General features: G+C 39.8%; 1 protein-coding gene across 1 annotated transcript in view; it reads right to left on the bottom strand.

The window, feature by feature from the left end:
- Positions 1 to 1,685: 1,685 nt before the first annotated feature.
- Positions 1,686 to 24,372, bottom strand: part of ELOVL2 (ELOVL fatty acid elongase 2) — a 220,326-nt gene continuing 197,639 nt past the window's right edge. The window contains exons 7-8 of the mRNA XM_075585712.1: positions 12,269 to 12,403; positions 1,686 to 8,355 (exon numbers count right to left, since the gene is read on the bottom strand). Of these exons, the coding sequence (XP_075441827.1) occupies positions 8,230 to 8,355; positions 12,269 to 12,403 (261 nt within the window). The 3' untranslated portion in view covers positions 1,686 to 8,229. The remainder of the gene's footprint in view (positions 8,356 to 12,268; positions 12,404 to 24,372) is intronic.

Raw genomic sequence — 24,372 nt, 5'->3', positions numbered from 1 at the left:
AAATCCTGGAACGGAAACAGGTTTGAGTTTTATAAATAGTGGACCAATAAAAAGATTTGGAGGGGGGGTTGGAGAAAGGAAGAGAGAATCTATGTGGATAATATATGCTGAAATGTTGTAGTTGAGTCGAGGCATACGTTCCTGTCAACCATCAGGTTAGTCACATACTGTTAATACAATTACTTATGGTGCAATTCACCACGGTGCATTCTGAAGCACTTGCAGTATGCAAACATTTTTGAATGACTGATATTACATACTGGAATGAAGGTCTGACCAGTGCATTCATAGATTCTCCTCCTACATTACTTGGTACTGCAGGGGATTGAAAAAAATGGAGTGAACAGAAATATAGTCAGGCCAAGTTATATACTTTTGCCAATACTAATGCCTTATAAACAGCTGAAATGGTTTTTATACATTTTTACAGACACCCTTTTTTCCCGTTTCTCTTCCCCTGCTGATACTCCATTTACGACAATTTATACCAATTGTATCTACTACCTCATCTGTGCGGATCATTTTGTATGCAATTCGGCTAGCCTTCAGTGCTGAAAGATATCTGTCCACAGACAAGGCCCACATAGGGGTTAATTTGATGTAGAGAGGAATTTGTGGGGGTTTCACCTGCTTAAGACACCAGAGCAATAGCAGCAGCATCTCAATGCCCACTGAAGTCTCCTTACTGCAGGCGCGCACAGCATCCGTTATTAATCCTGCACAGCATCCGTTATTAATCCTGCACAGCATCCGTTATTAATCCTGCACTGCATCCGTTATTAATCCTGCACAACATGACGAGGCAGCATATATGGGAGCAACAGCTAACCGCTAGATATACAAGTATCAGTAGTACATATACATTTGTATCAGTAGTACATATACATTTGTATCAGTAGTACATATACATTTGTATCAGTAGTACATATACATTTGTATCAGTAGTACATATACATTTGTATCAGTAGTTCCACTTCAGTTCTAGTTTAGAACTACAGTAGCATCTATCATTACACTTATGATACAATTTTTGACCAAGTCCAAGGTATAATCTATTCTTGGTATAGTATTTGTTGCTATTATTTATTTATAAAATGTTTACCAGGAAGTAATACATTGAGTTACCTTTCATTTTCAAATATGTCCTGGGCACAGAGTTATGATGACAGATGCATGGTTACAAATACATAGTTACATTAAGTGAGCCAAGGTTATACATTATATACCAGACATTGCATGCACAGTAAGAGATAATATATGTTAGACGTATGCAACAGTTACAGACCAGATTAAAACGAGTCAGCTTTACTTCATATACTTCAATCAGCTCAGAGCATACGGTCCCCCTGTGGGGTTATCTTTTTAAATCGATATACTAACCCTTTGTATTCACTCATTGAGTGCTAATCAATTAAAGTTAATAGTAATTCTCTAAGCCCTTATTGTGAGTGTTGGCATTTTAATTTTTAAATATACATTGCTATATTAATTAACATTTTATTGACTGATAATCATTTCAACAATATTATCTACATATAGTAGGTATGCTCAATATATAGGACCTCTTGCACACCCTATTTGGTTATTGAAATATTACATTTAAAAAAAAAAAAAAGGAATTCAGAGCTGAACTACGTTCTTCCCAAGAGCTTTTGCTGAAATGAAAGCCAGAGTGAAGCACAAAATAGTCTGGAAAAAAAACTTTTATTTACATAGTTAAGTGTTATGTGTCAATTCATCAAGAAATAAGCACATTTAATTGCACAGATTACTTGTGGATCTTAAATGTTGTACAGAATACCTTGTTCCACTTTCGAGTTACAGTTCTGCAAAGATGTGTTGAGCCCTTTTTATATTTGATAAGGCAATTTTTAGCAGTGGATTAAACTCAAAATATCAGTAATTCCAAACAAATGTACTTTCACAAGACATAAAACGTCTACAGTCATTTCTTCTTTGGACCACTGTCCCTGTACCACAGTCTGAAACATTAAGTGTGTACTCCTAAAAATATAATGGTTCTACATATATATTTAGTATGTTTTTGTTTCCTTATGGGAGGCATTCTTACATGGAAATGTATATCCAAATCTATAGAATTAAACAATTGTTCAATTATGGTTCTTAGTCTAGATCAGTGTTTTTCAACCAGTGTTCTGTGGGCATCCCTAAAATGTGCAGTGCAATGTTCAGGCCATTTGAAAACTGTACCATATACAGTACAGAAGAATTTACAATGCATCTAATCTCAGACACCCTATAACAGGGTTGGGGTTCCTTACAATGCATCTGATCTCATACACTCTATTAGAGAGTTGCGGTTCCACAGAATTTCACCATCTAACTACAGGGATAGGGATCCTTAACCAAAAAAAGTTGGAAGCCACTGGTCTAGATAAAGGAAACCATTTCTGCATCAGAGAGTTCCTGGTTTTATGGTGATAACAATACACCATAAGCTAGAGGCCGTGAATGAAACAGATACTTTTCTTTTGAAGAACATTCATTCTTCTGAGTTATCAAGTCAATTTTTGGAGAAGTTGTACCCATTGGTAATTTGTTAAATTAATTTATCAAAATTACTAAGAATGCATAATGCAGCCCAGCTACTGTACAAGGGTAGATTAAATGGTGACAAATGCCTTTATAAACTAACATTCTGCATTTGAAGAGACCATGAGCAGCCTGGCCAGTGTGATGCAGAAAACGGAAATGGTATGTTTTTATATTCCATGCCCAGCTCATTTTCTGAGATCACGACATATTCCAAATATTACTACTGACCATTTTCATGCGGTTAATATCAAATCAGTGTGTACTTTGGCGCACTTATACAGTATTTTGCCTTTTTGTTTTAGCATCTGCAAATAATTTTTAGACATAAGGTTATGCCTATGTTTCCAAGAAAACAAGAAATTCACCAATCATAATAACAATGATGCTTAAGGTGTTTACACAGCCCTATTTTTCAGGAAGTGCCAGTGTGCTGCAATCATGCCGAGGAGAATTAAACATAACATCCAGAATTACGTGCAATGTGATACAAAGTCTCTCCGCTCCAAGTTCATATTTAAATGCACAGCACTATATTACCCATGGATAGGTGCAGGTTCCTCTGTTTTTCTGTGTTAACGTCTTGCAGGCTATTGACTGCAATTAAAGCATTTGATAACATTTGTTTTTGTGCATCTGCAGTACATATTTTAAAGTGCTTGTCAATTGTACCTCACTTACAGTATACTGTTTTGTGGTGTCTATCGTTTGATAACCTCATGCTTTCCATCAATAACAGCATCCAGGTCTTCCAATGACACTTGCAAATGATGTATTCACAAGTGAGCATGCGATTAACCATATAACTTGTACAACCCAGCAAGAGATCCATTTAAGCAGTTGTATGTAAAAATACACTTTCTACTAGCCATTGCTCACAGCAAACCCATCTCATGGAAGCCAATGGCAGAGATTGTGCATAACCACATTCTTTCATACACTGGCGACACACTTTATTCGAGCTCGGCTAGTCCCACGAATTCGGGTATACCCGGGTGTATTGAGGTTTGTGACTGTTTTCTGCCCGAGTGCATTGGGTTATTTTCCAGGCAGGGATTGAAGCATTTTATTCCCGCTGGCTGCAATACTGCACAGTATATATATATATATATATATATATATATACTGCATTACAATTCATGAATTTATGCCATCTGGTAGACACGCGAAGCATTGCTGCCTATTAAATCCTAATCATTATCATTTAACAGATCAGCCGCCCGTCAGCCAGGCATGAACCCAGGCTGGGAAGGCAAACGCAACGGGGCTTGTCAGAGGTGAGGAGCGGCTCATTCCAGGTATCTGCCAGGTACATACTGGGTATTTGCTCGAATAAAGTGTGTCAGTGCAGTAGCAAAGTTAGTTCCTCGGCAAGTTTCAATGCATGTCATCATGACCTCTCATGCTAATTCCACATTAATTAATCGGTAGTAAATTACCATAGCAGATGTCGGTTATGAACTCAAAGTTGATTGAGCACATACGTGGATGTTTTAAATCTTTGTGCTAAGCATGTTTTCTTTTTATCCACAAAATGCACCAGTACGTCGTTTCTACAGTTAATTGTTAAGCTGTTCCAAAAAAGACTGTTTCAGTTGGCAAACAAATCTAAAATTAAGATTATAAATGTATTTATGCATAACTGGCACATATTGTTCATCATCAGTATGGCTCCCTTTAATGGGCATCTTTCCAAACAGATTTAGAAGTTTAGGTGTTCCACTTTAAAATGATGGTCATTAATAATGCAAGGATATAGATGTTAGAAGTTGCTATAATGGAATATTATTTGGGAGAACATTGCCTTTCTACTTGCAAAACTTTACCATTTTACCTTATCCATGGCAGACGATTGTGTTTTACACATTAAGACCCAAAGACCTTTAGGCAATATTACGATTGCTCTATATACTGTATACACACTTTTTAAATTTTGCAATGACTATTAGAGGCATTTCCCATTAAGAGGGAGGGCACCTATAAAAATGTCAAGTAAATTTGAGGCTAACTTTCCAAGAAGTACGGTAATTTCTCAAAGCCACATATATGGCATTACAGAATTCGCAGGCAAGCTATGTTAACTAAATGAAAAAACATCAGTTTTAACCATGTAACAAGATCCATGCTAACAAGAAGTACTTGTTACTCATTAGTCAATATAGATTGCATTTTAAATGACAAATATATATTTTTTCACCATATAGATCGCTGGTATTTTTGGTTATAATGCCATTTTTACCCAGCCATATTTTCATTTTAATCTGCAGGCTTCAATGAATAAAGAAAAGAGAGCTTGCTACATGTCATTCAAGGAACAAATCTAGCACTTTCATATAAAGTAACAATTACCTTGTACATTAAATTCAAGCAATATCTTGGTATGGTGCACTAGAATAGCTGTGCGTGTGCATTCCTGTATGAGACTGACATGTCTCAGACCGCTATGGACTACTCATGAGTGGTAGAAGCTGGTACTGTATGTATGCGAACAGCTTATTCTGTTTCACAGGCAAGATACAGTAGTAATGATTTTGCATCATTTTACAGAGGACTTTGTTAACTGCTTTATATTGGCACTCAGTCCCTGTGGCAGTATATTGCTCTGCAAGTAAACTGAGATTTCCAGTAAAAAATGTAGATCTGTCAAATGACATTAATGTACAGTATATCAAAAGCAGTGAGGTGCAGTCTTCTCGTATAAAATAATATTTTAGAGAGAAACAAAAATAGGTTGTTAGCAAACTAATGATTTTAAAGACAACTTTGGTCACTTAAGAAAAAGTGCTAGGTTATACAGCACTGTAGAGATTAATCCGCAGTAGCTTGGGCTGCACTTTAATTAGTCGAATAAGCTACTGTAAAATATATTTTAACTGGTTTTGCAGCATTATGAGCTATTAAATGCATTATTGTCAAATGTGAAATTGTTTTCTTTTCATGGAAGGATATATTGTGTGGTACTGAAAGATCACAGACCATCTAAACCCTAAAGAAAAACAAAAAAAACTACAGATAGACAAAACCAAAAGTTAACCTGATCTTTCTCTTGAGCATTTCAAATACTGGTCCAAATTCAAGCAGCATTTCATTCAAAATCCTGTTTAAAAAAAATAATAATATATATATATATATATATATATATATATCTTGTGTAGTATTGGATATTACTGCATTTTTCTTTAGTCTTTATGGCCCTTTGTATTGATTTTGTGATGATGTATTAAGCTTCCTTGGGTTGCTATAGCAACCATTTAGATAGCTACTCCTCTTTCGAAATAGGCAGCCATGTTGCATGTCCTGAGAAGCAGGATCTTCGATCGATCCCGGATCTATCGGCCGTTTAGATAATTGCATTGCCATAAATGTAAGGAACTGCTGCATTTATTAATAAAAACTAAACAGCCAAGAAGAAATGCTACTTTAATAGATTCCAAATAATTCTTAAACAATTTAAAGTACTGCGCAGCTTCGTTAATAAAGTGAGATGAGTTGCTATTGGGCATTAGAACACAAACTCCCATACAAGCCAAGGAGAGGTTCTGTGCATGGTATCAAATACGCACTTTTGCACTTTATTGTATAAGCTTCCAAGTAGCTTTTGTAGGCCGGCAGTCTACAAAAAGCCACCAAACCAGAGCAACTTAAGACTGAAATGCATCAACCAACCTTAATGCTTTATGGAACCTATACATATCATCACAAAATCTGTACACATAGTGGGGTGTATTAATCAAAGTCTTGCATCTGCAAAATCCATACATAAAGCAGCACTATATATCAAAGAGAAAAAAATCCCACAGAACTCAATCTGATGCAATATTATTTAATTGACTTTAATTCTGGGAGGTTTTGATAATTAGAACCCAATGCTACACAAAACCGTGCATTTAAAATTCAGGACCCGCACCTCTTCTCTAACAAAATTCAATATGGTTACTAGTATTTGGTGAAATATGATGGATGCCTGGAAGGGGAAAAAAACCCCACCACAACAGCCACGGTTTTTGGGGTCTAGAACATATGGGACATTGGAATTCCTAAAGAAAAATCTAAAAAAGCTCACAGTGTGAGAACCAGCACAATTAAAAGCACATATTGGGTGCACTGGTAAAAGCATAAAACAGCAGATGTCTGTCCTATCTTGTAAATGTTGACCATTTCTTATTTGCACGTTCAATATTTGTGAGCCTAGCACCACAAGTAACGGACAGGTTTATTTATGGCCTGTTCACTTGAATGAGGTACCTTAAGGTTTTGGAAGTCCGTCTGTAAGAAGGTTATGTACTAAAGTCTTCCAGCTGCAAAAAAAAAAGACCAATGCAAATAACACTGGATTTGTCAAAGAAAAAAAAAAGAGGAAAAGCATTTGGAGTTTTTCTTTTGATAAATCAGGGGCACTTTTTTTGCTGGTATTAGCCCCAGTTTAGCAGCCGGGAGAATGTAGTAAATAGCCCCCCAAGTCTGATGTTTTACATAGCGCACAGTTTTGTAATCCTATTTTAGTTGTGGTAATTCTAGTTCTTGGACACTGAGAACAATGGAAACTGATCACTTGCATGTCATTAGAATGCAGATTGTACTGTACACGAACTTTAAATGTCTCAAAAGTTCTGTATGCCAGTGTTGACCCCCCAATAAGAGATGTATGAGGCCTTACAAGGTGTTCGAACAACATGGGAATTATTGATACTGGTAGTTCTTTAAAATATATTACAAAAAACCTGGCTCACTCCAGAACCCACATGAGTACGACAACTCCTTACTGCATTTAATGTGTAAAAGACTATTCTTATTGCATCTATCTATAAATTGGAAACTCTTTACTCAGGCAAAAGTGCTATACTTTGAAGCATTTAAATGGAATGTGATAGATTTGTTCAGTTCCCATCAATATATCAAAAACGAAATTAAATCAAACGGAGTGTTGTCCAGGACAGTGGTTTGTGAGGTCTGGGCTCATGGAAGACTGATTTGATTCTATGGGGGAGGGGTTCTTCATTAAACTGTGATAGTGCCGATTGGGACCCTATTGCGTGAAAACTTCCATTGTCTTCAAAGGGAGTTTCAGTGCAACAGTGTCCCGATTTTTTTTTTGATTTTTTTTTGTTGCATTATTGCAGTTTAAATCCCTTGTTATTAAATGATTTAAGTTCATTTGAGTTTTAATAAATCCTTTTTTAAACTCCTGGTTTTTTTTTTTTTCACTGCAAAAGTAGTGTTTTTAATGTGCTAAACTGCATCAACAGTGAAATTAATTGCCACTTTGCAGAATAGGTGTGATATAATTCAGGTATGGTACTAGCCGACTAGCTATTAATCCACAAGAACCATTTCATGATATCCAACATTAATCATGAACTTTAGTAGTACAAAGCCCTATACTACTGAACATTTAAGACTGTTAGAATGGAATACAATGTCAGCTTGAGGGCATAAGGCATTTTCTGGACTACAAAAGTTTTAAATCTATTATTGTTAGGGTGACATTTTGACAAGAATAGCTTGCAGTTCTGCACTTTGCCAAAACCTGTGTTATGCATGAATATAATTTGAGTGTCGATCATTGTAATAAATTGCTTTGAACAGAATTCTGTCAGTAGTTACGTGGAAGTCTATCAGCATGTTCACATATCACTTTCAACAGAGGCTGTAATTTAACACTTTCTCTCCATCCGGTCAGTTTCCTTTCTTATGCTGGATCCCGTTGCTTGCAATTATCAAGTCTTTATGATATCCGTTCTTGAGTTCTGTGATGGTTGCAGTTCCATTTTGGTCAGTTTTTGACAATCTTTTCTTGTACGTCTATGTTAAATGAGGGGAAAAAACAGTCGTAACAATTTGATTAGTACATTTTTGTAAAAAAAAAATTTTTTTTTTTAAAAAGCACAATCTCCTCCCATTTTTCATATTGATTTGTTTACATCATTTAAATCAAAGCAGAACCACACTATTGTTCGCTTTGGGGACAACAGGTTCTATAAAAAAAATATATATATGTGCTATTTATTATATATTTTTTATAGAACCTGTTGTCTCAAACATTGTCTATTTTTTTGCATTGAGTTCATTAAGACATGTGGAGAACATAGTTCCTCTGTTGTTTTTAATACTAACAATGTTTTTTCATCTTGTATCTCCGAGATTCATCAACCGACGTCTAATGTATATTAAATATAATTCTTCTGTCTAGGGATAGTGAGAGCTGTGAGATACATATATTTTATATCATATGATTCTTTCCTGATGTATGTGAAGGAGGATCTTTTTATATTTTTATTAATGTTTAACCACGATTGTATAAAGGATTATATATATATATATATATATATATATATATATATATATATATATATATATATATATATATATATATATATATATATATATATATATATATATATATAAATTTATATATATATATATATATATATATATATATATATATATAAAATGTGTGTGTGTGTGTATATGTATATATATATATATATATATATATATATATATATATATATATATATAGTATGTGTATGTGTGTATATATATATGTGTGTGTATATATATATATATATATATATATATATGATTTGTTATTCTGTAAAAAATGATAGCATGTATTTTCCCTGTTAGTGTGCATATATAGTGACGCCCATTGGGTAGGGATAACTCTATCAATCAACCTATGGTAGGAGTTTATTGGTAGAATAGTGGATATATAAAGACCCATCTAGTAGGCAACAGCCACTCCTGACGAAGCTGTCATCCAGAACTGCGAAACGTGAGAGCGTGGCCTATAGTTCAGATCGAGAGGGAGAGGCAGCACTGGGAGATCCCATGACGCCAGTTTCCAGCAGGACGAGAGACAGGAAGTGACGTATCGGTCCCGGCGTGGACACAGAACGGAGATCTGCAGCGGCGTTGGTGTGCTGTGATTCTGAGGTTACGACTCGGTTATTACCATCTTCATCTTACTTACCCTGCTGTTTTGTCTCCTGGATATTGTAAGCCTCCATTTTTATTCTTGTAATAAATATTTTATGTTGCCATCTACACTATGGTATGTGTCTCTCTCCTTTGGGATCTGATGTCCTCCTACCTGCTCCAGTCTGGAATCAACTTTTGCCACAGTTGGATATCTGCTCCTTTTTGTCTACTATCTTGTGAGTTGCCATTTGGGAGCCTTCTGCTTATTCACTATATTGCACATACATTATTGCACTATGTAGTGTTTTTCTTTTAAAGGTATATCATCGCTCCCCTGGTTTTTCAGCGTTATCTTCTACCTGGACCGTGAAACAGTCCTTTCTAAGGGTTTGAGTGATACCTTACCTATTCCACTTATTCCACCGTATCACGTGATTTACTTTAATATCACTCTAAATATCACCTTCACTGTATGCACTTTACTATCACTGTACTGTTTATTATCACTGTATTGTTTTGCACGTAATACTTGGGTATAGATCGCCATCTTGTGGTGTTTTCACATTGTCTCGTGACAGTACCCAGAACTACTGTACCAGAAGCCTTGGGTGTCATCATCGAAAGGGGCCATAAATCCCCGAAATCCACCATTTTGAGTAGCAGAGAAGGTGACAAAAGGGTCATAGTAGGGTCACTATTATTTTCCCCACAGATCTACCAAATATTATATATTTGGGGTATAGTTTACAACCAAAAATAGAGAGAAAATAGTTGTGACGAGTAAATTCAGCTGGTAAAATTAATACCAAAGATGCCACAATATTGATGGTGTAAATGTCAGATATTTGTTTGACCCTCAAAATTACGAGTAGCCCTGACAAGACTATGCCTCCAGCAAAACTCAACGATGTGGGTCACATTATCCTAGGAGCAAGGTAGAGGATCTGAAAGTCTGCCACTCAAAGGTACAGTGACTCACCAATGGGCAAAGATACAAAACTTTTATACTCCTTGAGAAATAACATTAGCTGTTCGATGCGTGTGGGAGGAGGTTCTTTTTGTCGTGTCCATGGATTGTATCCCTTTTATGTAGCCTGAATAAAAGTTTTTTTTATCTTTACCCATTGGTAAGTCACTGTACCTTTAAGGAGCGGCAGACTTTCACATCCTCTACCTTGCTACTGTGACTTCCGGATCAGAGAGACGCCACGGAGGGAGGGCGTCGCCACGCTGGTGCACCTGAAGCCAGGAGGACGCAGGGATACAGTGCTTATCGTGAGTACATTGTTGCTCCACACTGGCCATTTTCTAGGTTGTCTAGTTACCGCTTTATACTGTGGACACACTCCTGCTAACCTGTTGTATATCCTCCATTATTGAGCTATATATTAACTCCATACGCTCCGCTTTATTTCCTTTATTATACTGCATTGGTTCTATGTTCAGAGCCCTTCCTGGAGCTACACAGTAGATTTCTCTGTTACTTGCACATTATCCTAGGGGTTACAGAAAGAGAAATTATAGGTTATTTTTATACTTCAGCTATTTTTAGTTTAAAAACGAAATTTCCAATCATAAATGTCGCAGGTGATGGATAAGGAGGAGGGGGGGCGGGGAAAAGGATACCCACAAAATGTGGGGCTCACCTTTGTGACCTAGGCAAAGTTAGGATAAAAACCGGCCTCTTTGAAAGATCTGTTATGTTTTGAAACTGTCTGCATTACTGTATTGTATGTTTTTTGCAACGCTCTTTTTCTGCAACCAAGTATTGTACCACTTTTTCATATATTAAATTGAAAATTTAACAAGTTCTCTGTTTGAGATCCCTTTAGAAGGGATTAATTGCATTTTAGGACACATTGTGTAACATTTTGTTTTTGTGTTAATGTTTTTTCCTAATTATTAGGCACTCAGGACTCTGCAGACACGACCTGAAATTATTCTAGGTGGTGGCAGCGTATTGAGGTTGTAATGTGATGGTTTTTGGGGAGATATTGCTCGTTTTGAGGGCCCTGCCAGAAGGTAAATGACTCGGCGGGATAGCTGGAAGTATTGACCATCACATACACAAGTCACGTGCTCACAGATGTGCTATTCCTGAAAGATTTATTTTTTCTTTGATAAAGATGGTGCAGTTTTTTTGCTCCTGTTTGCCCCAGTGTTGCCGCCTGGAGAGTTGCGTACATTGATCCCTGAATGTATTAAGGAGTGGGAAAGGGGATAGAGAATTTTAAGATTTTCAGCTTTTGTTGAACAGACATAACTAGACACATAAAGAACACAAAATACAAGCTATGCAACACAGAACAGTCTTCTTTATATCAGTATTTGTTATTTAGTTCCTTTAGGGCAGGGGTGCGCAAATGGGGGGGGGCGGTAGATTTTTCTGGGGGGCGCTGGCAGTTGCAGAGGCCCCGCGCTCTTCCCCAAGGCATTTAAATTAAATGCCGGGGGATCGCGTGAGGCCTCTGCAACAATAAAACTTACCAGGATTCAGACTCTGTGACGCATCTCCAATGCAACACTGCATCAAATAACGCCACGGGCGTCAAAAGACGCTGCGTGTCACGTGAACCCGGAGCGTAATTTGACGCAGCTGGAAGGTAGGAGGGGGGCACGAGCTCCAGAGCAGATCAGATAGGGGGGCACAGAAGTAAAAGTTACGCTCCCCTGCTTTAGAGCACTATATTGCTTTGCAGGACTCTTTGTCACTTATAAAAGTTTAAAATGTAGCAACATTGATGTATATCGTAACCAGATTTAGCAGTTGCTCCTTCTCTATCCATCTACTTACCTTTAAATAGAAGTTTACAAATAGGATCACCAACGTAGACATGTAGGAGGACTGGAACATCAGGCAGCCAAATGGAAACCCGCACGGCTTAACAGCTGCACTAAGAGTGTGTGTAATGGTGAGTAGGAACTGGATCTAGAAAGAGGAATGAATCGGTTAACATAAAAAGTATGGGCAGAGATGGGAATAGGAGCGGGTTAACTGAGCACACACAATGTAATATCTTACCTACTGTAGTGCCAACAAGTATTCTAAAACAAATCTGGGGAAATCACCAACAAGACCCAGGTACATGCTGGGTACATGCTGCAACATTTCAGTGTCATTTCTGCAGACAGACTAATGGCCCATTGGATTAACAGCGAGGGTCCCTGGCAGTCCCATTCAAACTGAATGGGACTGCCAGGGACCCCTGCTGTGTTAATCCGATGGGCCATTAGTCTGTCTGCAGAAATGTCACTGAAATGTTGCAGCATGTACCCAGCATGTACCCAGCATGTACCTTGTCTTGTTGGTGATAGCCCCAGATTTTCCAAGGCAAGTTTTAGAATACTCGTCGGCGCACCTGTATATCTATGCTGCTATTGTTTCTAACCCATTATATGCTACTGGTCCTCTGATCATATTGGTAAGAGGAAGTACTGTAGTGATAGTAAATGTAATGCTTAGTAACCAGATGCCATTCAAACAATTATTTTAGCATTCTGTAGTGGGCCCCTCTCCTCATTTATTTCAGTACAACATTGGAATAAAACAAACAAGATAAAGATGGTATAGAGATGGGGACCAGTGACTTAAGGTCGGGATGGGTAGTATATTTAGGTTGGACCAGGCAGGGATGGAGACAAGGTGCAAATACAGACCAGTTATTTTAGAACATTAAAAAACAGTTTTGAGAGAGTGAACAAGGAGTTAACTACTGGCATACTTCATATTAATCAGTGGGTGCGGTCAAAATGAGTGACTAATATGACTACGTAATCAATCAGGATATGAATGTGATTAGAGATGGATGACTGGACTACATTTTTTTTTTTAATATCACTGAAAAGTCGCCCAACGGATTTGGAATCTGAATCTGCATCTGCAAACTGATTTATTATGGGAGTATATAAATAGGGCAATCTGTAATTTAAGCCATTGTACAGTATTGTAGGCTGGGTTTAGCTGCGGGTTAGCTAGGTCCGCTGCAGCTGCTGCTGTAGTACTATAGGTCAAACATTTATACACAATGTATTGTCTGTGTGTTTAGTTCACTCCCTGTGCTGGTGCCTGGCTCTTCTCCTGTAATATGTCTATTATATACATTATTTAGCAGTATATTAATATTTAAAAATATTTGGATAATAACACTGAAAAATTACCCACCGACCTTTATTATTGAACTTTTGGTATGTCCCTGATCTGCAAGTCCTGTTTTAAAAGAATTACCCACCGACCTTTATTATTGAACTTTTGGTATGTCCCTGTTCTGCAAGTCCTGTTTTAAAAGAATTACCCACCGGCCTTTATTATTATTGATCTTTTGGTATGTTTGAATATCAAAAGGTGTTTTTTTGTTCCCCCCCCCCCTCTTAACTGTGTGCTGCTAATTGACCAACTGGAACAAGCTGATTTATTGGTGAGGGGGTGGGGGGGGGGGGGGTCCATGTGACTGCTTTAGATGTATAAAACCAACACCCCCCCCTGCATTGGCAGGGATTGCATTGGCATTTTAGAGTGATGCATTTAAAGTGATACTTTTAAGTGAGAATATATAGTTAGAAAAGAGAAAAAGTAATCCCTATAATGCTTGCACTCAACCTCTTAAACAGAGCCTTATTTTTTCTAAAAGAGGTGAAACTTCACCTCCACTGATGTGTATTTTATTTGATTTGCACAATTTTATATCTTAAAACCTATATTCAAATAAGCGTATCAAATTAGTCCTATATATAAATAAGACCAATTTGACAGTAATGCCTTTAGTAATTTACAAGGTGTATTTTGGTTGTCACACGCATAAAAAAGGTGAAATAAAAGTGTGTTAAAGTTAAAGGAATTGTGTAGTGTCGGTCGTGAGTCCCCAAACTTAAATAAATAAAGTGCACTATCAAGGTACAAACATATATATCATTGTGTACATTTAGTGATAAGTTGTGATTTATATTGTTAATAAAGTGATTACAACCTTGCGTCCTTGTGATTGCGATGCGTGTGGTTAATCTTTTCTTGGTTTTGCTTCCTAATAAAATATATATAAAGCGAAAAGGTATATTCCCTTGTTATGAACTCAGTATCTATATCAGTAAACTGTACTTTAATTACTGCTGCGGCCAGCTTTATTCTTACATTTACCCGTGGCGCGCTGAACTTGGCCGCGCGCCAGCCGCATCTTCCCCGCATCTTCCCCTCCTCCGGTCCGACCCCCTGGCTGCTCTGCCTCTGCTTTCTGCCTTCAACCTGCCTTCTGCTTCCGCTTCTCCCTTCAACCTCCATCCATCTTCGGGATGCCGGCGGAACCCTGGCACGTGTGACCGGCACACCAGTGACGCGCAGCACGCGTCCGAAAAAAAAACAAATCAGCCGCGTCTGACCGCACAATGCGGTGGCGGCCGCAGGAGAATAAAGGCGGCAGCTACTGTAGTACAGGGTGTATTCATTTAAACGGCTTCTAATAGTCTGCTATATGTACACATGATAGTTACATGTGCCCATAGGACACTTAAACAGAATATTTTCTTTTAGCAAGTGCTTTGTGTTCTCCTCAGGTTACACTGCTCTACGTTTTAATGCACACAAAATGTCTTTGTATGCTGCAGGTTCTTAGCATCTGTGGTATCCTGTTTTCCTTAGTCACGCTTGTGACTTGGTTCCCACTTGTTGCTAATTTAGTATACAGTACATATATTTTGTGCTGCATATATTAGGTGTGAGCACATAGAGGAGCTGTTGGTTATGTGGGTAATTGGAACTCACTGGGTGCTACATAAAGCACTGTGTCCTTGCTGTTCCTAATACCCTCTGCTTGTCTCCTTAGTTCCAAAGGGAGTGTATGCAGAAACCTAACTGCTAGTGGATTCCTTCACGGTCCACATCTTAGTTACACTTGCTATATAGATACATAGAATTGTTTCTTAGGCAGATTAGACTCGCAACCTTTGTTGCAGTCTCGCTTGAAAGGAGATGACTATGACGTCATCACCTGACGCGCGTTTCGTTCACTACCGGAACTTCATCGGGGGTTGGCGTGACTCACCAGGTTTCCCGGTTTTATGTCCTTGGGTTTCCATGGTAACCCTATGTAACCGGTATTCCCCCACCCAATCGCATATAGTGTGTATGTGAGGGGGAATCTATATGTTACCAGGTGTGGTGCAGTATACCTGTCAGGCTCACAGGAGGTCTGAGCCTCCGCTAGTGAGAGCCTGGGGTGAATCCTCTGGAACATTTCTTGTCAGCGCCTCCACCTATGTGAGCTTCTAGGAGTGTAGAGTGGCCCTCACATAGGAACCCCCATAAAGTAACCAGCCCACACCAAAGGTTATGGCTAAAAGGGTTTACTATATGGCAAATAACACAACATACTTCAACAATATGACATTGACAGTGTCCCTCTATAACACTAATAGGCACAACTACCCGGTCACCACGTAGGGCTCTGTACCCAACACGTTATATCAATAGCCCCAAATGTCCCACAATACCCCAAGTGAGTGACTGTTGGTAAGGTTGGTGCACTTGATGGCTGACTGTACCTGCCCAGTGCTCCAGCACCTGAGGCTGCAGATTCTTCACAAAGGATCCGCCGCTCTGCGATCTCCTCTGTGACGTCCGGCAACTCTGCCTGGCGGTGGGTGGCTCCCACATGGAGTGATCCACCTTTGGAAAGTCTCTTGCTGTAGAGCCTGTCTGAGCCCAGACGCAGGCCGCGATCACTGAGTGCAACTAGCACCGGTGATATCACATAGAACTGGGTACTATATTAAGCAACCCCCCCTTGCACTGAAAGGGGCCTTCCCTGAAACTGCCAAACTAACTGCTGTGGCTGCACTGCAAGCCACACTGTCTCTTCTTGTCAGAGCCCACAGCACTGCAGCTGTGTCACTGACAATACTCAGATGAGGGCAGGGTCCCTACCTAAGGGGCCTTCCCTATGAACTTACCCACTATCCTAGTGGGGAGTGGGGCCTACGTGGGCCTGGGGTTTCTCTGGCCTAGTACAGCAGAGCCCTGCTCTGTGTACACTACCTTCCCCAATCTCTTCCTGGATCCAACTGACAAAAACCCTGTCTGCACACAACATTGTTGCAACTCTGCAGCATGAGAATCTGCCATCTCTATTGGCTGTCTGGCTGCCTGTGACCAGGGTGAAAGTGCAGTCCCCAGAGGCTGCTGGGAATTGTAGTCCTTGGCACAGCTCTTTCCTATGGGGACCGCGTGCGCGATCTTTACTGCGCATGTATGAAGCTGTAATGGCCGCCGCTACTCTTAACTGAGCATGCGCAACTTCCAAGAGCTCTTGCACACATGTAATGGCCACCTCTATGCTTGCCAACCTCTGTGCATTGCACTGCACAGGCACGAACTCCCGCGCCAACCTCAACATGGCCACCGCGACTGCTCTTCTTACGCGCAAGCCTCCGCACATGCGCGAACACATTAAACATGGCGGTGTCCAGCCGCAGCTGCCACCGGGAGCCCCCGGGAACACGCTCGCCCCCGCAGCAGCACACACGCAAGGGGGAATGAAACCTGCAGACAGGGGGACCAGAGGGACCCTGGCTACACCTAATTGGAGAGGACGCAACAGGTGAGTGTATCGGAGTGATCAAAAGGTAAGGATCTATTCTCCGTTTTGCTGCACTGACACCTAGTGGACAAATTATAAAAATGAAATGAACTGTCTCATATGGTTAAAAGAAAGAGAGGAGTTACAGCTGGTTACACATATATTTCTTCATTATTCCTAATGGATATGTGACTGTTGCCCAAGTTGTCAAATACAGTAGTATACTCACATTAATGCATCTATTGTGGTTATAAACTTGTTAGGAAAACACTTGTTGCCAGATCTTGACAGATAGGGTATGGGGGGGAGGGAGGGGGATTATTTTTGGGACATTTAGGGTAATGAAAATATCCCCTGGTTCTATCCTATGTTGAATAATACACTGGGGCATGTATGGAGGACTGCATATGTTCCTTCCTGTTCATTATAGGAATGCAGTATATGTGTAGCCCTCATTGAGAACATGTGGGGCCATAGTGCCCAAAGTGTATATCCACTTAGCTTCTGATTTAAGGAGAACCTTATCCAAATCTCCTTTCCTAATCCCCAAAGTGATATGATCGATTCCCTGAAAAGACAAAAGGGTTAAGCTACCTCCATGCATGTTGTTAACATGTCTGGCTATTGGAGTGTCATTGTGAGTCCTAATAGTGCTTACGTGTTCTAAAATTCTCCTTTTAAATGCTCTAGATGTTTTGCCTACATATTTAACCCCACAGGTACATGTTGCTAAATAGACAATCCCTACTGTTTTACAGTTTATGAATTTCTGAAAACTGAACTTTTTTGAATTGTTCCAGTTTGAAAATTCTTTGGATGTGTCAATCAAGGGACAAGCCTTACGGGTACCACAACGTAAGTGCCTACAGTTTTAGACTTCAGCCAGGTGTCCTTATGTGATTCCTGAAAGGACACCTGGCTGAAGTTTAACAGCAAAGACACAGTGCTTTATGTAGCACCCTGTGAGTTCCAATTACCCACATAACCAACAGCTCCTCTACGTGCTCACGCCTAATATATGTGCAGCACAAAATATATGTATACTAAATTAGCAACAAGTGGGAACCAAGTCACAAGCGTGACTAAGGAAAACAGGATACCACAGATGCTAAGAACCTGCCGCATACAAAGACATTTTGTGTGCATTAAAACGTAGAGCAGTGTAATCTGAGGAGAACACAAAGCACTTGCTAAAAGAAAACATTCTGTTTAAGTGTCCTATGGGCATATGTAACTATCATGTGTACATATAGCAGACCATTAGAAGCTGTTTAAATGAATACACCCTGTACTAATTAAAGTACCGTTTACTGATATAGATACTGAGTTCATAACAAGGGAATATACCTTTTCGCTTTATATATATTTTATTAGGAAGCAAAACCAAGAAAAGATTAACCACACGCATCGCAATAACAAGGACGCAAGGTTGTAATCACTTTATTAACAGTATATATCACAACTTATCACTAAATGTACACAATGATATATATGTTTGTACCTTGATAGTGCACTTTATTTAAGTTTGGGGACTCACGACCGACACTACACAATTCCTTTAACTTTAACCCACTTTTATTTCACCTTTTTTTTATGTGTGTGAGAACCAAAATACACCTTGTAAATTACTAAAGGCATTACTGTCAAATTAGTCTCATTTGATACGCTTTGTCTACTCTTGAACGTATTGACAATAATAATATGCGCTTTTTGCTACATCTACGTTAATGGACTCAGTATCACTAGTATCACGAGTACCACTATTACCTGCCCTAACCACAGTCCACCTGAAAGTTATGTTTTCTCTGGAGAAGGTGAACTCTCTTCTCTCATCTCCAAAGAACAAGATGAAAGCGAAACCCATGTACCAAAGGTCCAGTTTAACTCTCACAATTTGCCAGGAAAACATTACATACGCTCCAAACGCATGGCTTCATTTCTAACGGAAGTCAAGACTAACATTTGGAAGCATTTAGCTGTTGAGGTACTGAATATGTCACATTTCTGTTTAGCCGACATGACCAGCACAACTGACATACTCACAAGCTGTCTTATAGCAGTACCCACACCAGTAGAGATTTTGTTAAAAGTAGCATAAGCAATAATGATAGTTTAGCAGAACATCATGATGTACGACAGCATTTTTCTGTTTATGAATATTGTCGTGACTGTCCCCAGTGTATTGGTGAGAAATGGCTTAACATGACACAAATTACGACCCAGAATATAACACAGGGTGACATATGTTATCAAATGACATGTAATCCTGAAAAGATAGGTAAATGTAAACAAGTAAAATTGACGCCCTCAGCATCCACCAACATGACCAGAATATTGTGTAGTCGAACTGATGACAAATGTACTAGCGTCAATAACACTATGAGTTGCAATCACACAGTAAGCACACCAAGTCATCTTTATTCTGTTAAACTTCCCGTTGGATGGTTGTTTTCTTGTGGTAATACTACCTACACGTACATACCAGGAAACATCTCAGGGGGGCCATGTGCTCTCACCAGGTTAGGGATAATGATGTTTTCTGTAGAACCTGGCTTACATCAAACCAAAGTTAAGCGATCCACTATTTCACTTACTGAAGATTGCAATCCACATGTAAATTTATTGTCAACCACTGAAATTGTAAGTCTAGCAGCTTCCCTTGTTGGAGTTCCTGGATTGGCTGTGTATACAGCAAGAACTCTCGCCAAACTGGCATGCGCTGTAGCCAAGGGGTTAAATCACACTTCCCAGGCCCTAGAAGAACTAATGATAGATTTACAAGATACACGCAAAGCAATTTTGGAAAATCGCGCCGCAATAGATTATCTTTTGCTTAAACATGAGCATGGATGTCAAGATTTTCAGGGAATGTGTTGTTTCAATCTCTCTGATCACTCCAAGTCATTGCAGAATCATGTCGCTGACATCAAAACTCTTGTCGCAGACATTACTGAGAGAGTTGATCAGTTTGATTGGACTTTTGGGTTAGATGCATGGATTGGAGAATTGGGAAGGAAACTTCTTATGGGACTGATAGTAATCACTAACATAATCGTAGTATTAGTTGTTATTTTTTCATGCTGCAAATTCATGTGCTTATCTTTATGTAAAATGATTATGCCTTTTGGTAAGTCAATTGACCACACATATGCATCACTGGACGTTAATGCCCCCATTCACAGTTTCCCAAATATGATACATGACTCTGGATCTACTGCCACTAGAGTCCAGATACCTTTGATGGATTATGATAACATTCAAATCCAATACGAGACCCCCATATCCTAGAGGTTAATTGTCATTTTGTGATGACAAAAGGGAGGATTGAAAATGTGCATATAAGGGGGGACTCCATTTTGATTGCTGGATAACCATTTTTCTATAACTATTCTGTACTAACATTTAAGTCTCAGGAACTAACCACATGCTATATGCCATACGTAATTATGCTGTCCAGGCAGGTCTGAGAAAATGACCTGACCTATCACCCACTTATCGCTAGCTGAACCGTATTTGTTCAGACTTATTTTGCCCTGTAGAAAACAGGAACTTGTCTTCAGCCATATTGGGCATAACTTACACAAGAATGCATTACACAACATACTGACATTTCCTGTAACGGCCTCCAAACTCGGTATTGAGCCCCTTTCCCAGACCATAAACTGTCTAACTGTCATTTTGCTGAGATAGACAGACTGTGAATTAAAAGGGGAAGTATGTTCTCATATCTGTGTTTTTTCTATGCTCAAGATTGCTATATAAACTGGCTGTAAACCTTTAATAAACGAGAGAACAGTTTTTGACAAAGCTTCACTGGTTGTCTGACTCAATTACTGTCTTCTCCCGAGCTCGTCCGCCATTTTGTTTTCCCAGATCATCAGCGCTATAAGAGTGGGCTAAATCCTCCGGAGGTTGAAGTCATCTCGAGTCGGCAGACGGTGTATTCTCACGCTAAGACGTTGGAGAATACTAGGGCACATTTTCAACTTTCCTTCTCTTTTCTACCATTATCTCATATCCCAGTAGGCACCCCTCCTACCAATAATTACCTACAACCATTTAGCTGAGCAGAAGCTGTTGCTTTATTTATCTAACAGAATATATAGTTAGACTATAGTGATCATTTTAAGAGAGAATATATAGATGGACTATAGTGATCATTTTAAGTGAGAATATATAGTTAGACTATAGTTTGATTAGAGGTGGACTGGGGACTGCATCTACTGCAAACTTTTCTACACATGGCAACAAACGGTGAGCTACTCTAACCACACTATGACCCCATGCTTGCCAGCCTGCACACTTAAACCCCCCCACCCCTTTAAAACTTACTTCACTGCAGCCTCTCCCAATACTGACTGCACACAACTACCTCCCCCTGCCTCAACCCTCACCCACACAGCCCACTGCAAACCCTGAATAGGCCCTAGCATTGCAATGCAGCAAAACATTTGACAAGGAAAAGTCACACCCCTGCTGTTTAGTCTACACACACACACACACACACACACACACACACACACACACACACACACACTTGGCTCACAACAGCTCCATGCAGCATTACCTACCCCATGCATAATAAACCAGGTATGGACAGTATCTCAACTCTGTTCTTTCTCGTGGCCTCATGGAAATATTACTCCCTCTATCCACTACAAACGCCTCTCTCCTGGCCCACACCCAGCATCACCATACACCCTGGACTACTCAAAAGCCTTGCACGATCTAATGAATGTTGGTGGAGAACTCTTAAAAACTAGCACACCAACCACCGCTCACTCTAATGGCAAACGCAACAAATTTACAACTGGCAAACTACTCAAATTTCTACTTGTACTATTACGCTCTTTAGCAGGTGATTATTGAACCTAACCCAGGCCCTCCCATTTCATCTCAGTCCCATACCCCTGAGAATACCCCCTTCAACTTTCAAAAAGGGCTATCTGTCGCCCACATAAATATCCAGAGCCTGCTGCCCAAATTGGATGAACTGAGAGCATGGTTCCTAATGCATAAACCCAAAGCCATTGTTCTCACAGAAACATGTTAACCCCTAAAACTCCAGATGTAAATATTGCCATTCAGGGATACTCCATTTCTAGGAGAGACAGGTCAAAGAGAGGAGGAGGGGTGTTTTTTTATATATTGCAGACACCTTACAATTTACACTGTTAAATTGCCCCCCCCCCCCCCAAGCCCATCCTCTTTTCAAATCCTAGTTGGCAGAATCTGCCTCCCCTTCTCTAAGCCCATCTTGCTTGCTGGCATCTACCGCCCCCCTAAAGCCCGTCTACAGTCCCTGACTGATATCACCCAGTTTCTTGGCTCCATTTCCTCTCTGAATAAGAAGAGTGATCTGCTAGTTCTTGGGGACTTCAACTTCAATTGGCTCAACCCTAAAAACCACAAAATCCAGTTACAACTCAAGTCACTTAACCTAACGCAACTCATTTCCCAACCCACACGGACAAACCTGAAATAGCACAACCATTCCTTGCTAGACTGGATTCTCTCCTCAAATCCCAGTAGAATCCAATCCTCTAGCATCCTTCCTGACATTTTCAGTGACCACGCAATAGTGTACTGTGTAAGGAAAATTAAACCACCCCAATCAAGCCCTAAAGTTCTCCTCACTAGATCATTTAGAAACTTTAACCCACAACTGTTTCTGGCTGACCTTACCAACTGCACTTGGTACAGAATAGATTTAATTCCCGACCCCGATTCTGCGCTAGACTATTTCCAATCTGAGTTCTCAAAAAACTCTGTGATACCCATGCACCACTATGCAGAATAAGGGTACGGGGGGCCCACCTTCCATGGGTTACAACTGACCTAATAGCACTCTACCAGTTCTGGAAAAGCTACAAAGTAACTGGCACTACCAAGGATCTCAATCACTACAGATGCCTGCAGAACATGTGCACAAGGCATGGAAAAGCACAATATTACTCTGACAATCTCCTCCAGAATACATCAAACCCAGCTAACTTCTGGAAGGTTATCAACAATATATTCCAGCCTTCTCACCATCAATGACCAAGTAATATCACAAAGGGGGATATTACTCAGACAAACCCCACTGACATTGCAAATGCATTCAATGACTACTTTGTGGGGTGTGCTACTAACTTATTAGCAAAACGCAACCCAAACCACAAACATGAATCTCATCCTGGGAGTACCCATATAGACCCACCCCCTCCTAATACTGCCCACAATTTTCAATTTGGCCCAGTATCTGAAGAGGAGATTACACAAGCGCTTCTTAAATTAAAATTGAGCAGCCAATGTGGACCTGACTTACTACAATCCAAGTTCCTAAGACTTGGTGCCCCAGCCATTGCCAAACCAATTACTTCCATAGTCAACTCTATTCTGTCTGTAGGCCATATCCATAAGACCTGGAAAACTGCCAGAGTTGTCCCAATCTTCAAAAGTGGGGACAACAACACGGTCTCAAACTACAGGTCAATCTCTCTTCTCCCAATACTAGCTAAAGTCATGGAAAATGTGTTCACTCCCAATTAAGCAATTACTATACCAAGATAAATTTCCCTAGTCAGTTCCAATCTGGCTCTCGCCCCAAACACTCCACCGTAACTACCCTGCTAAAAGTTTGCAATGAATTCCAGTGTGGAATGGAACGGGGACAAGTCACTGGTGCAATATTCCTAGATTTTGCAAAGGCTTTTGATACAGTTGATCAAGCTATCCTGCTTAAAAAACTCCAGTGCTCCGGAATAGGGAAGCATGCCTTAAACTGGTTTCAGTCCTACCAATCAGGTAGATCCCAACATGTGTCCATCTCAGGCTCTAACTCCAACCCCTTGGATATCACATGTGGAGTCCCGCAAGGCTCTGTTCTGGGGCCCCTACTCTTTTCAGTGTTCAGCAATGATCTTCCCACAGCTTGTAAGGAAGCTTCAATACACATGTATGCAGATGACACAATCCTATATGCACACAGCCATAGCCTCTCCGACCTTGAACACATACTTCAGTCTGACTTTTTGAGACTCGAAAACTGGATTTCCCAAAACAAACTGTTTTTAAACATTGACAATACTGTAACAATGGTGTTTGGGACCAAGTCTACATTTTTAAAGCTTCCAGTGACTGAGCTCCAGATCAGAACCAACGCTAACACCACCCTAACCCCTGTCACTAGTTTTAAATACCTGGGCATATGGTTTGACTCCCACTCAACATGCGGGATGCACATTGATACCCTGACATCCAAAACATATGTCAAACTAGGTATACTTTACAGGAACAAATCCTCCCTAAGTCTGCTGGTCAGAAAGCGTATCGCACAGCAGATACTAAT

The sequence above is a fragment of the Ascaphus truei genome, chromosome 2 (assembly GCF_040206685.1).
Source record: "Ascaphus truei isolate aAscTru1 chromosome 2, aAscTru1.hap1, whole genome shotgun sequence".
Taxonomy (NCBI): domain Eukaryota; kingdom Metazoa; phylum Chordata; class Amphibia; order Anura; family Ascaphidae; genus Ascaphus; species Ascaphus truei.
This window is presented reverse-complemented; position numbering and strand designations above follow the sequence as displayed.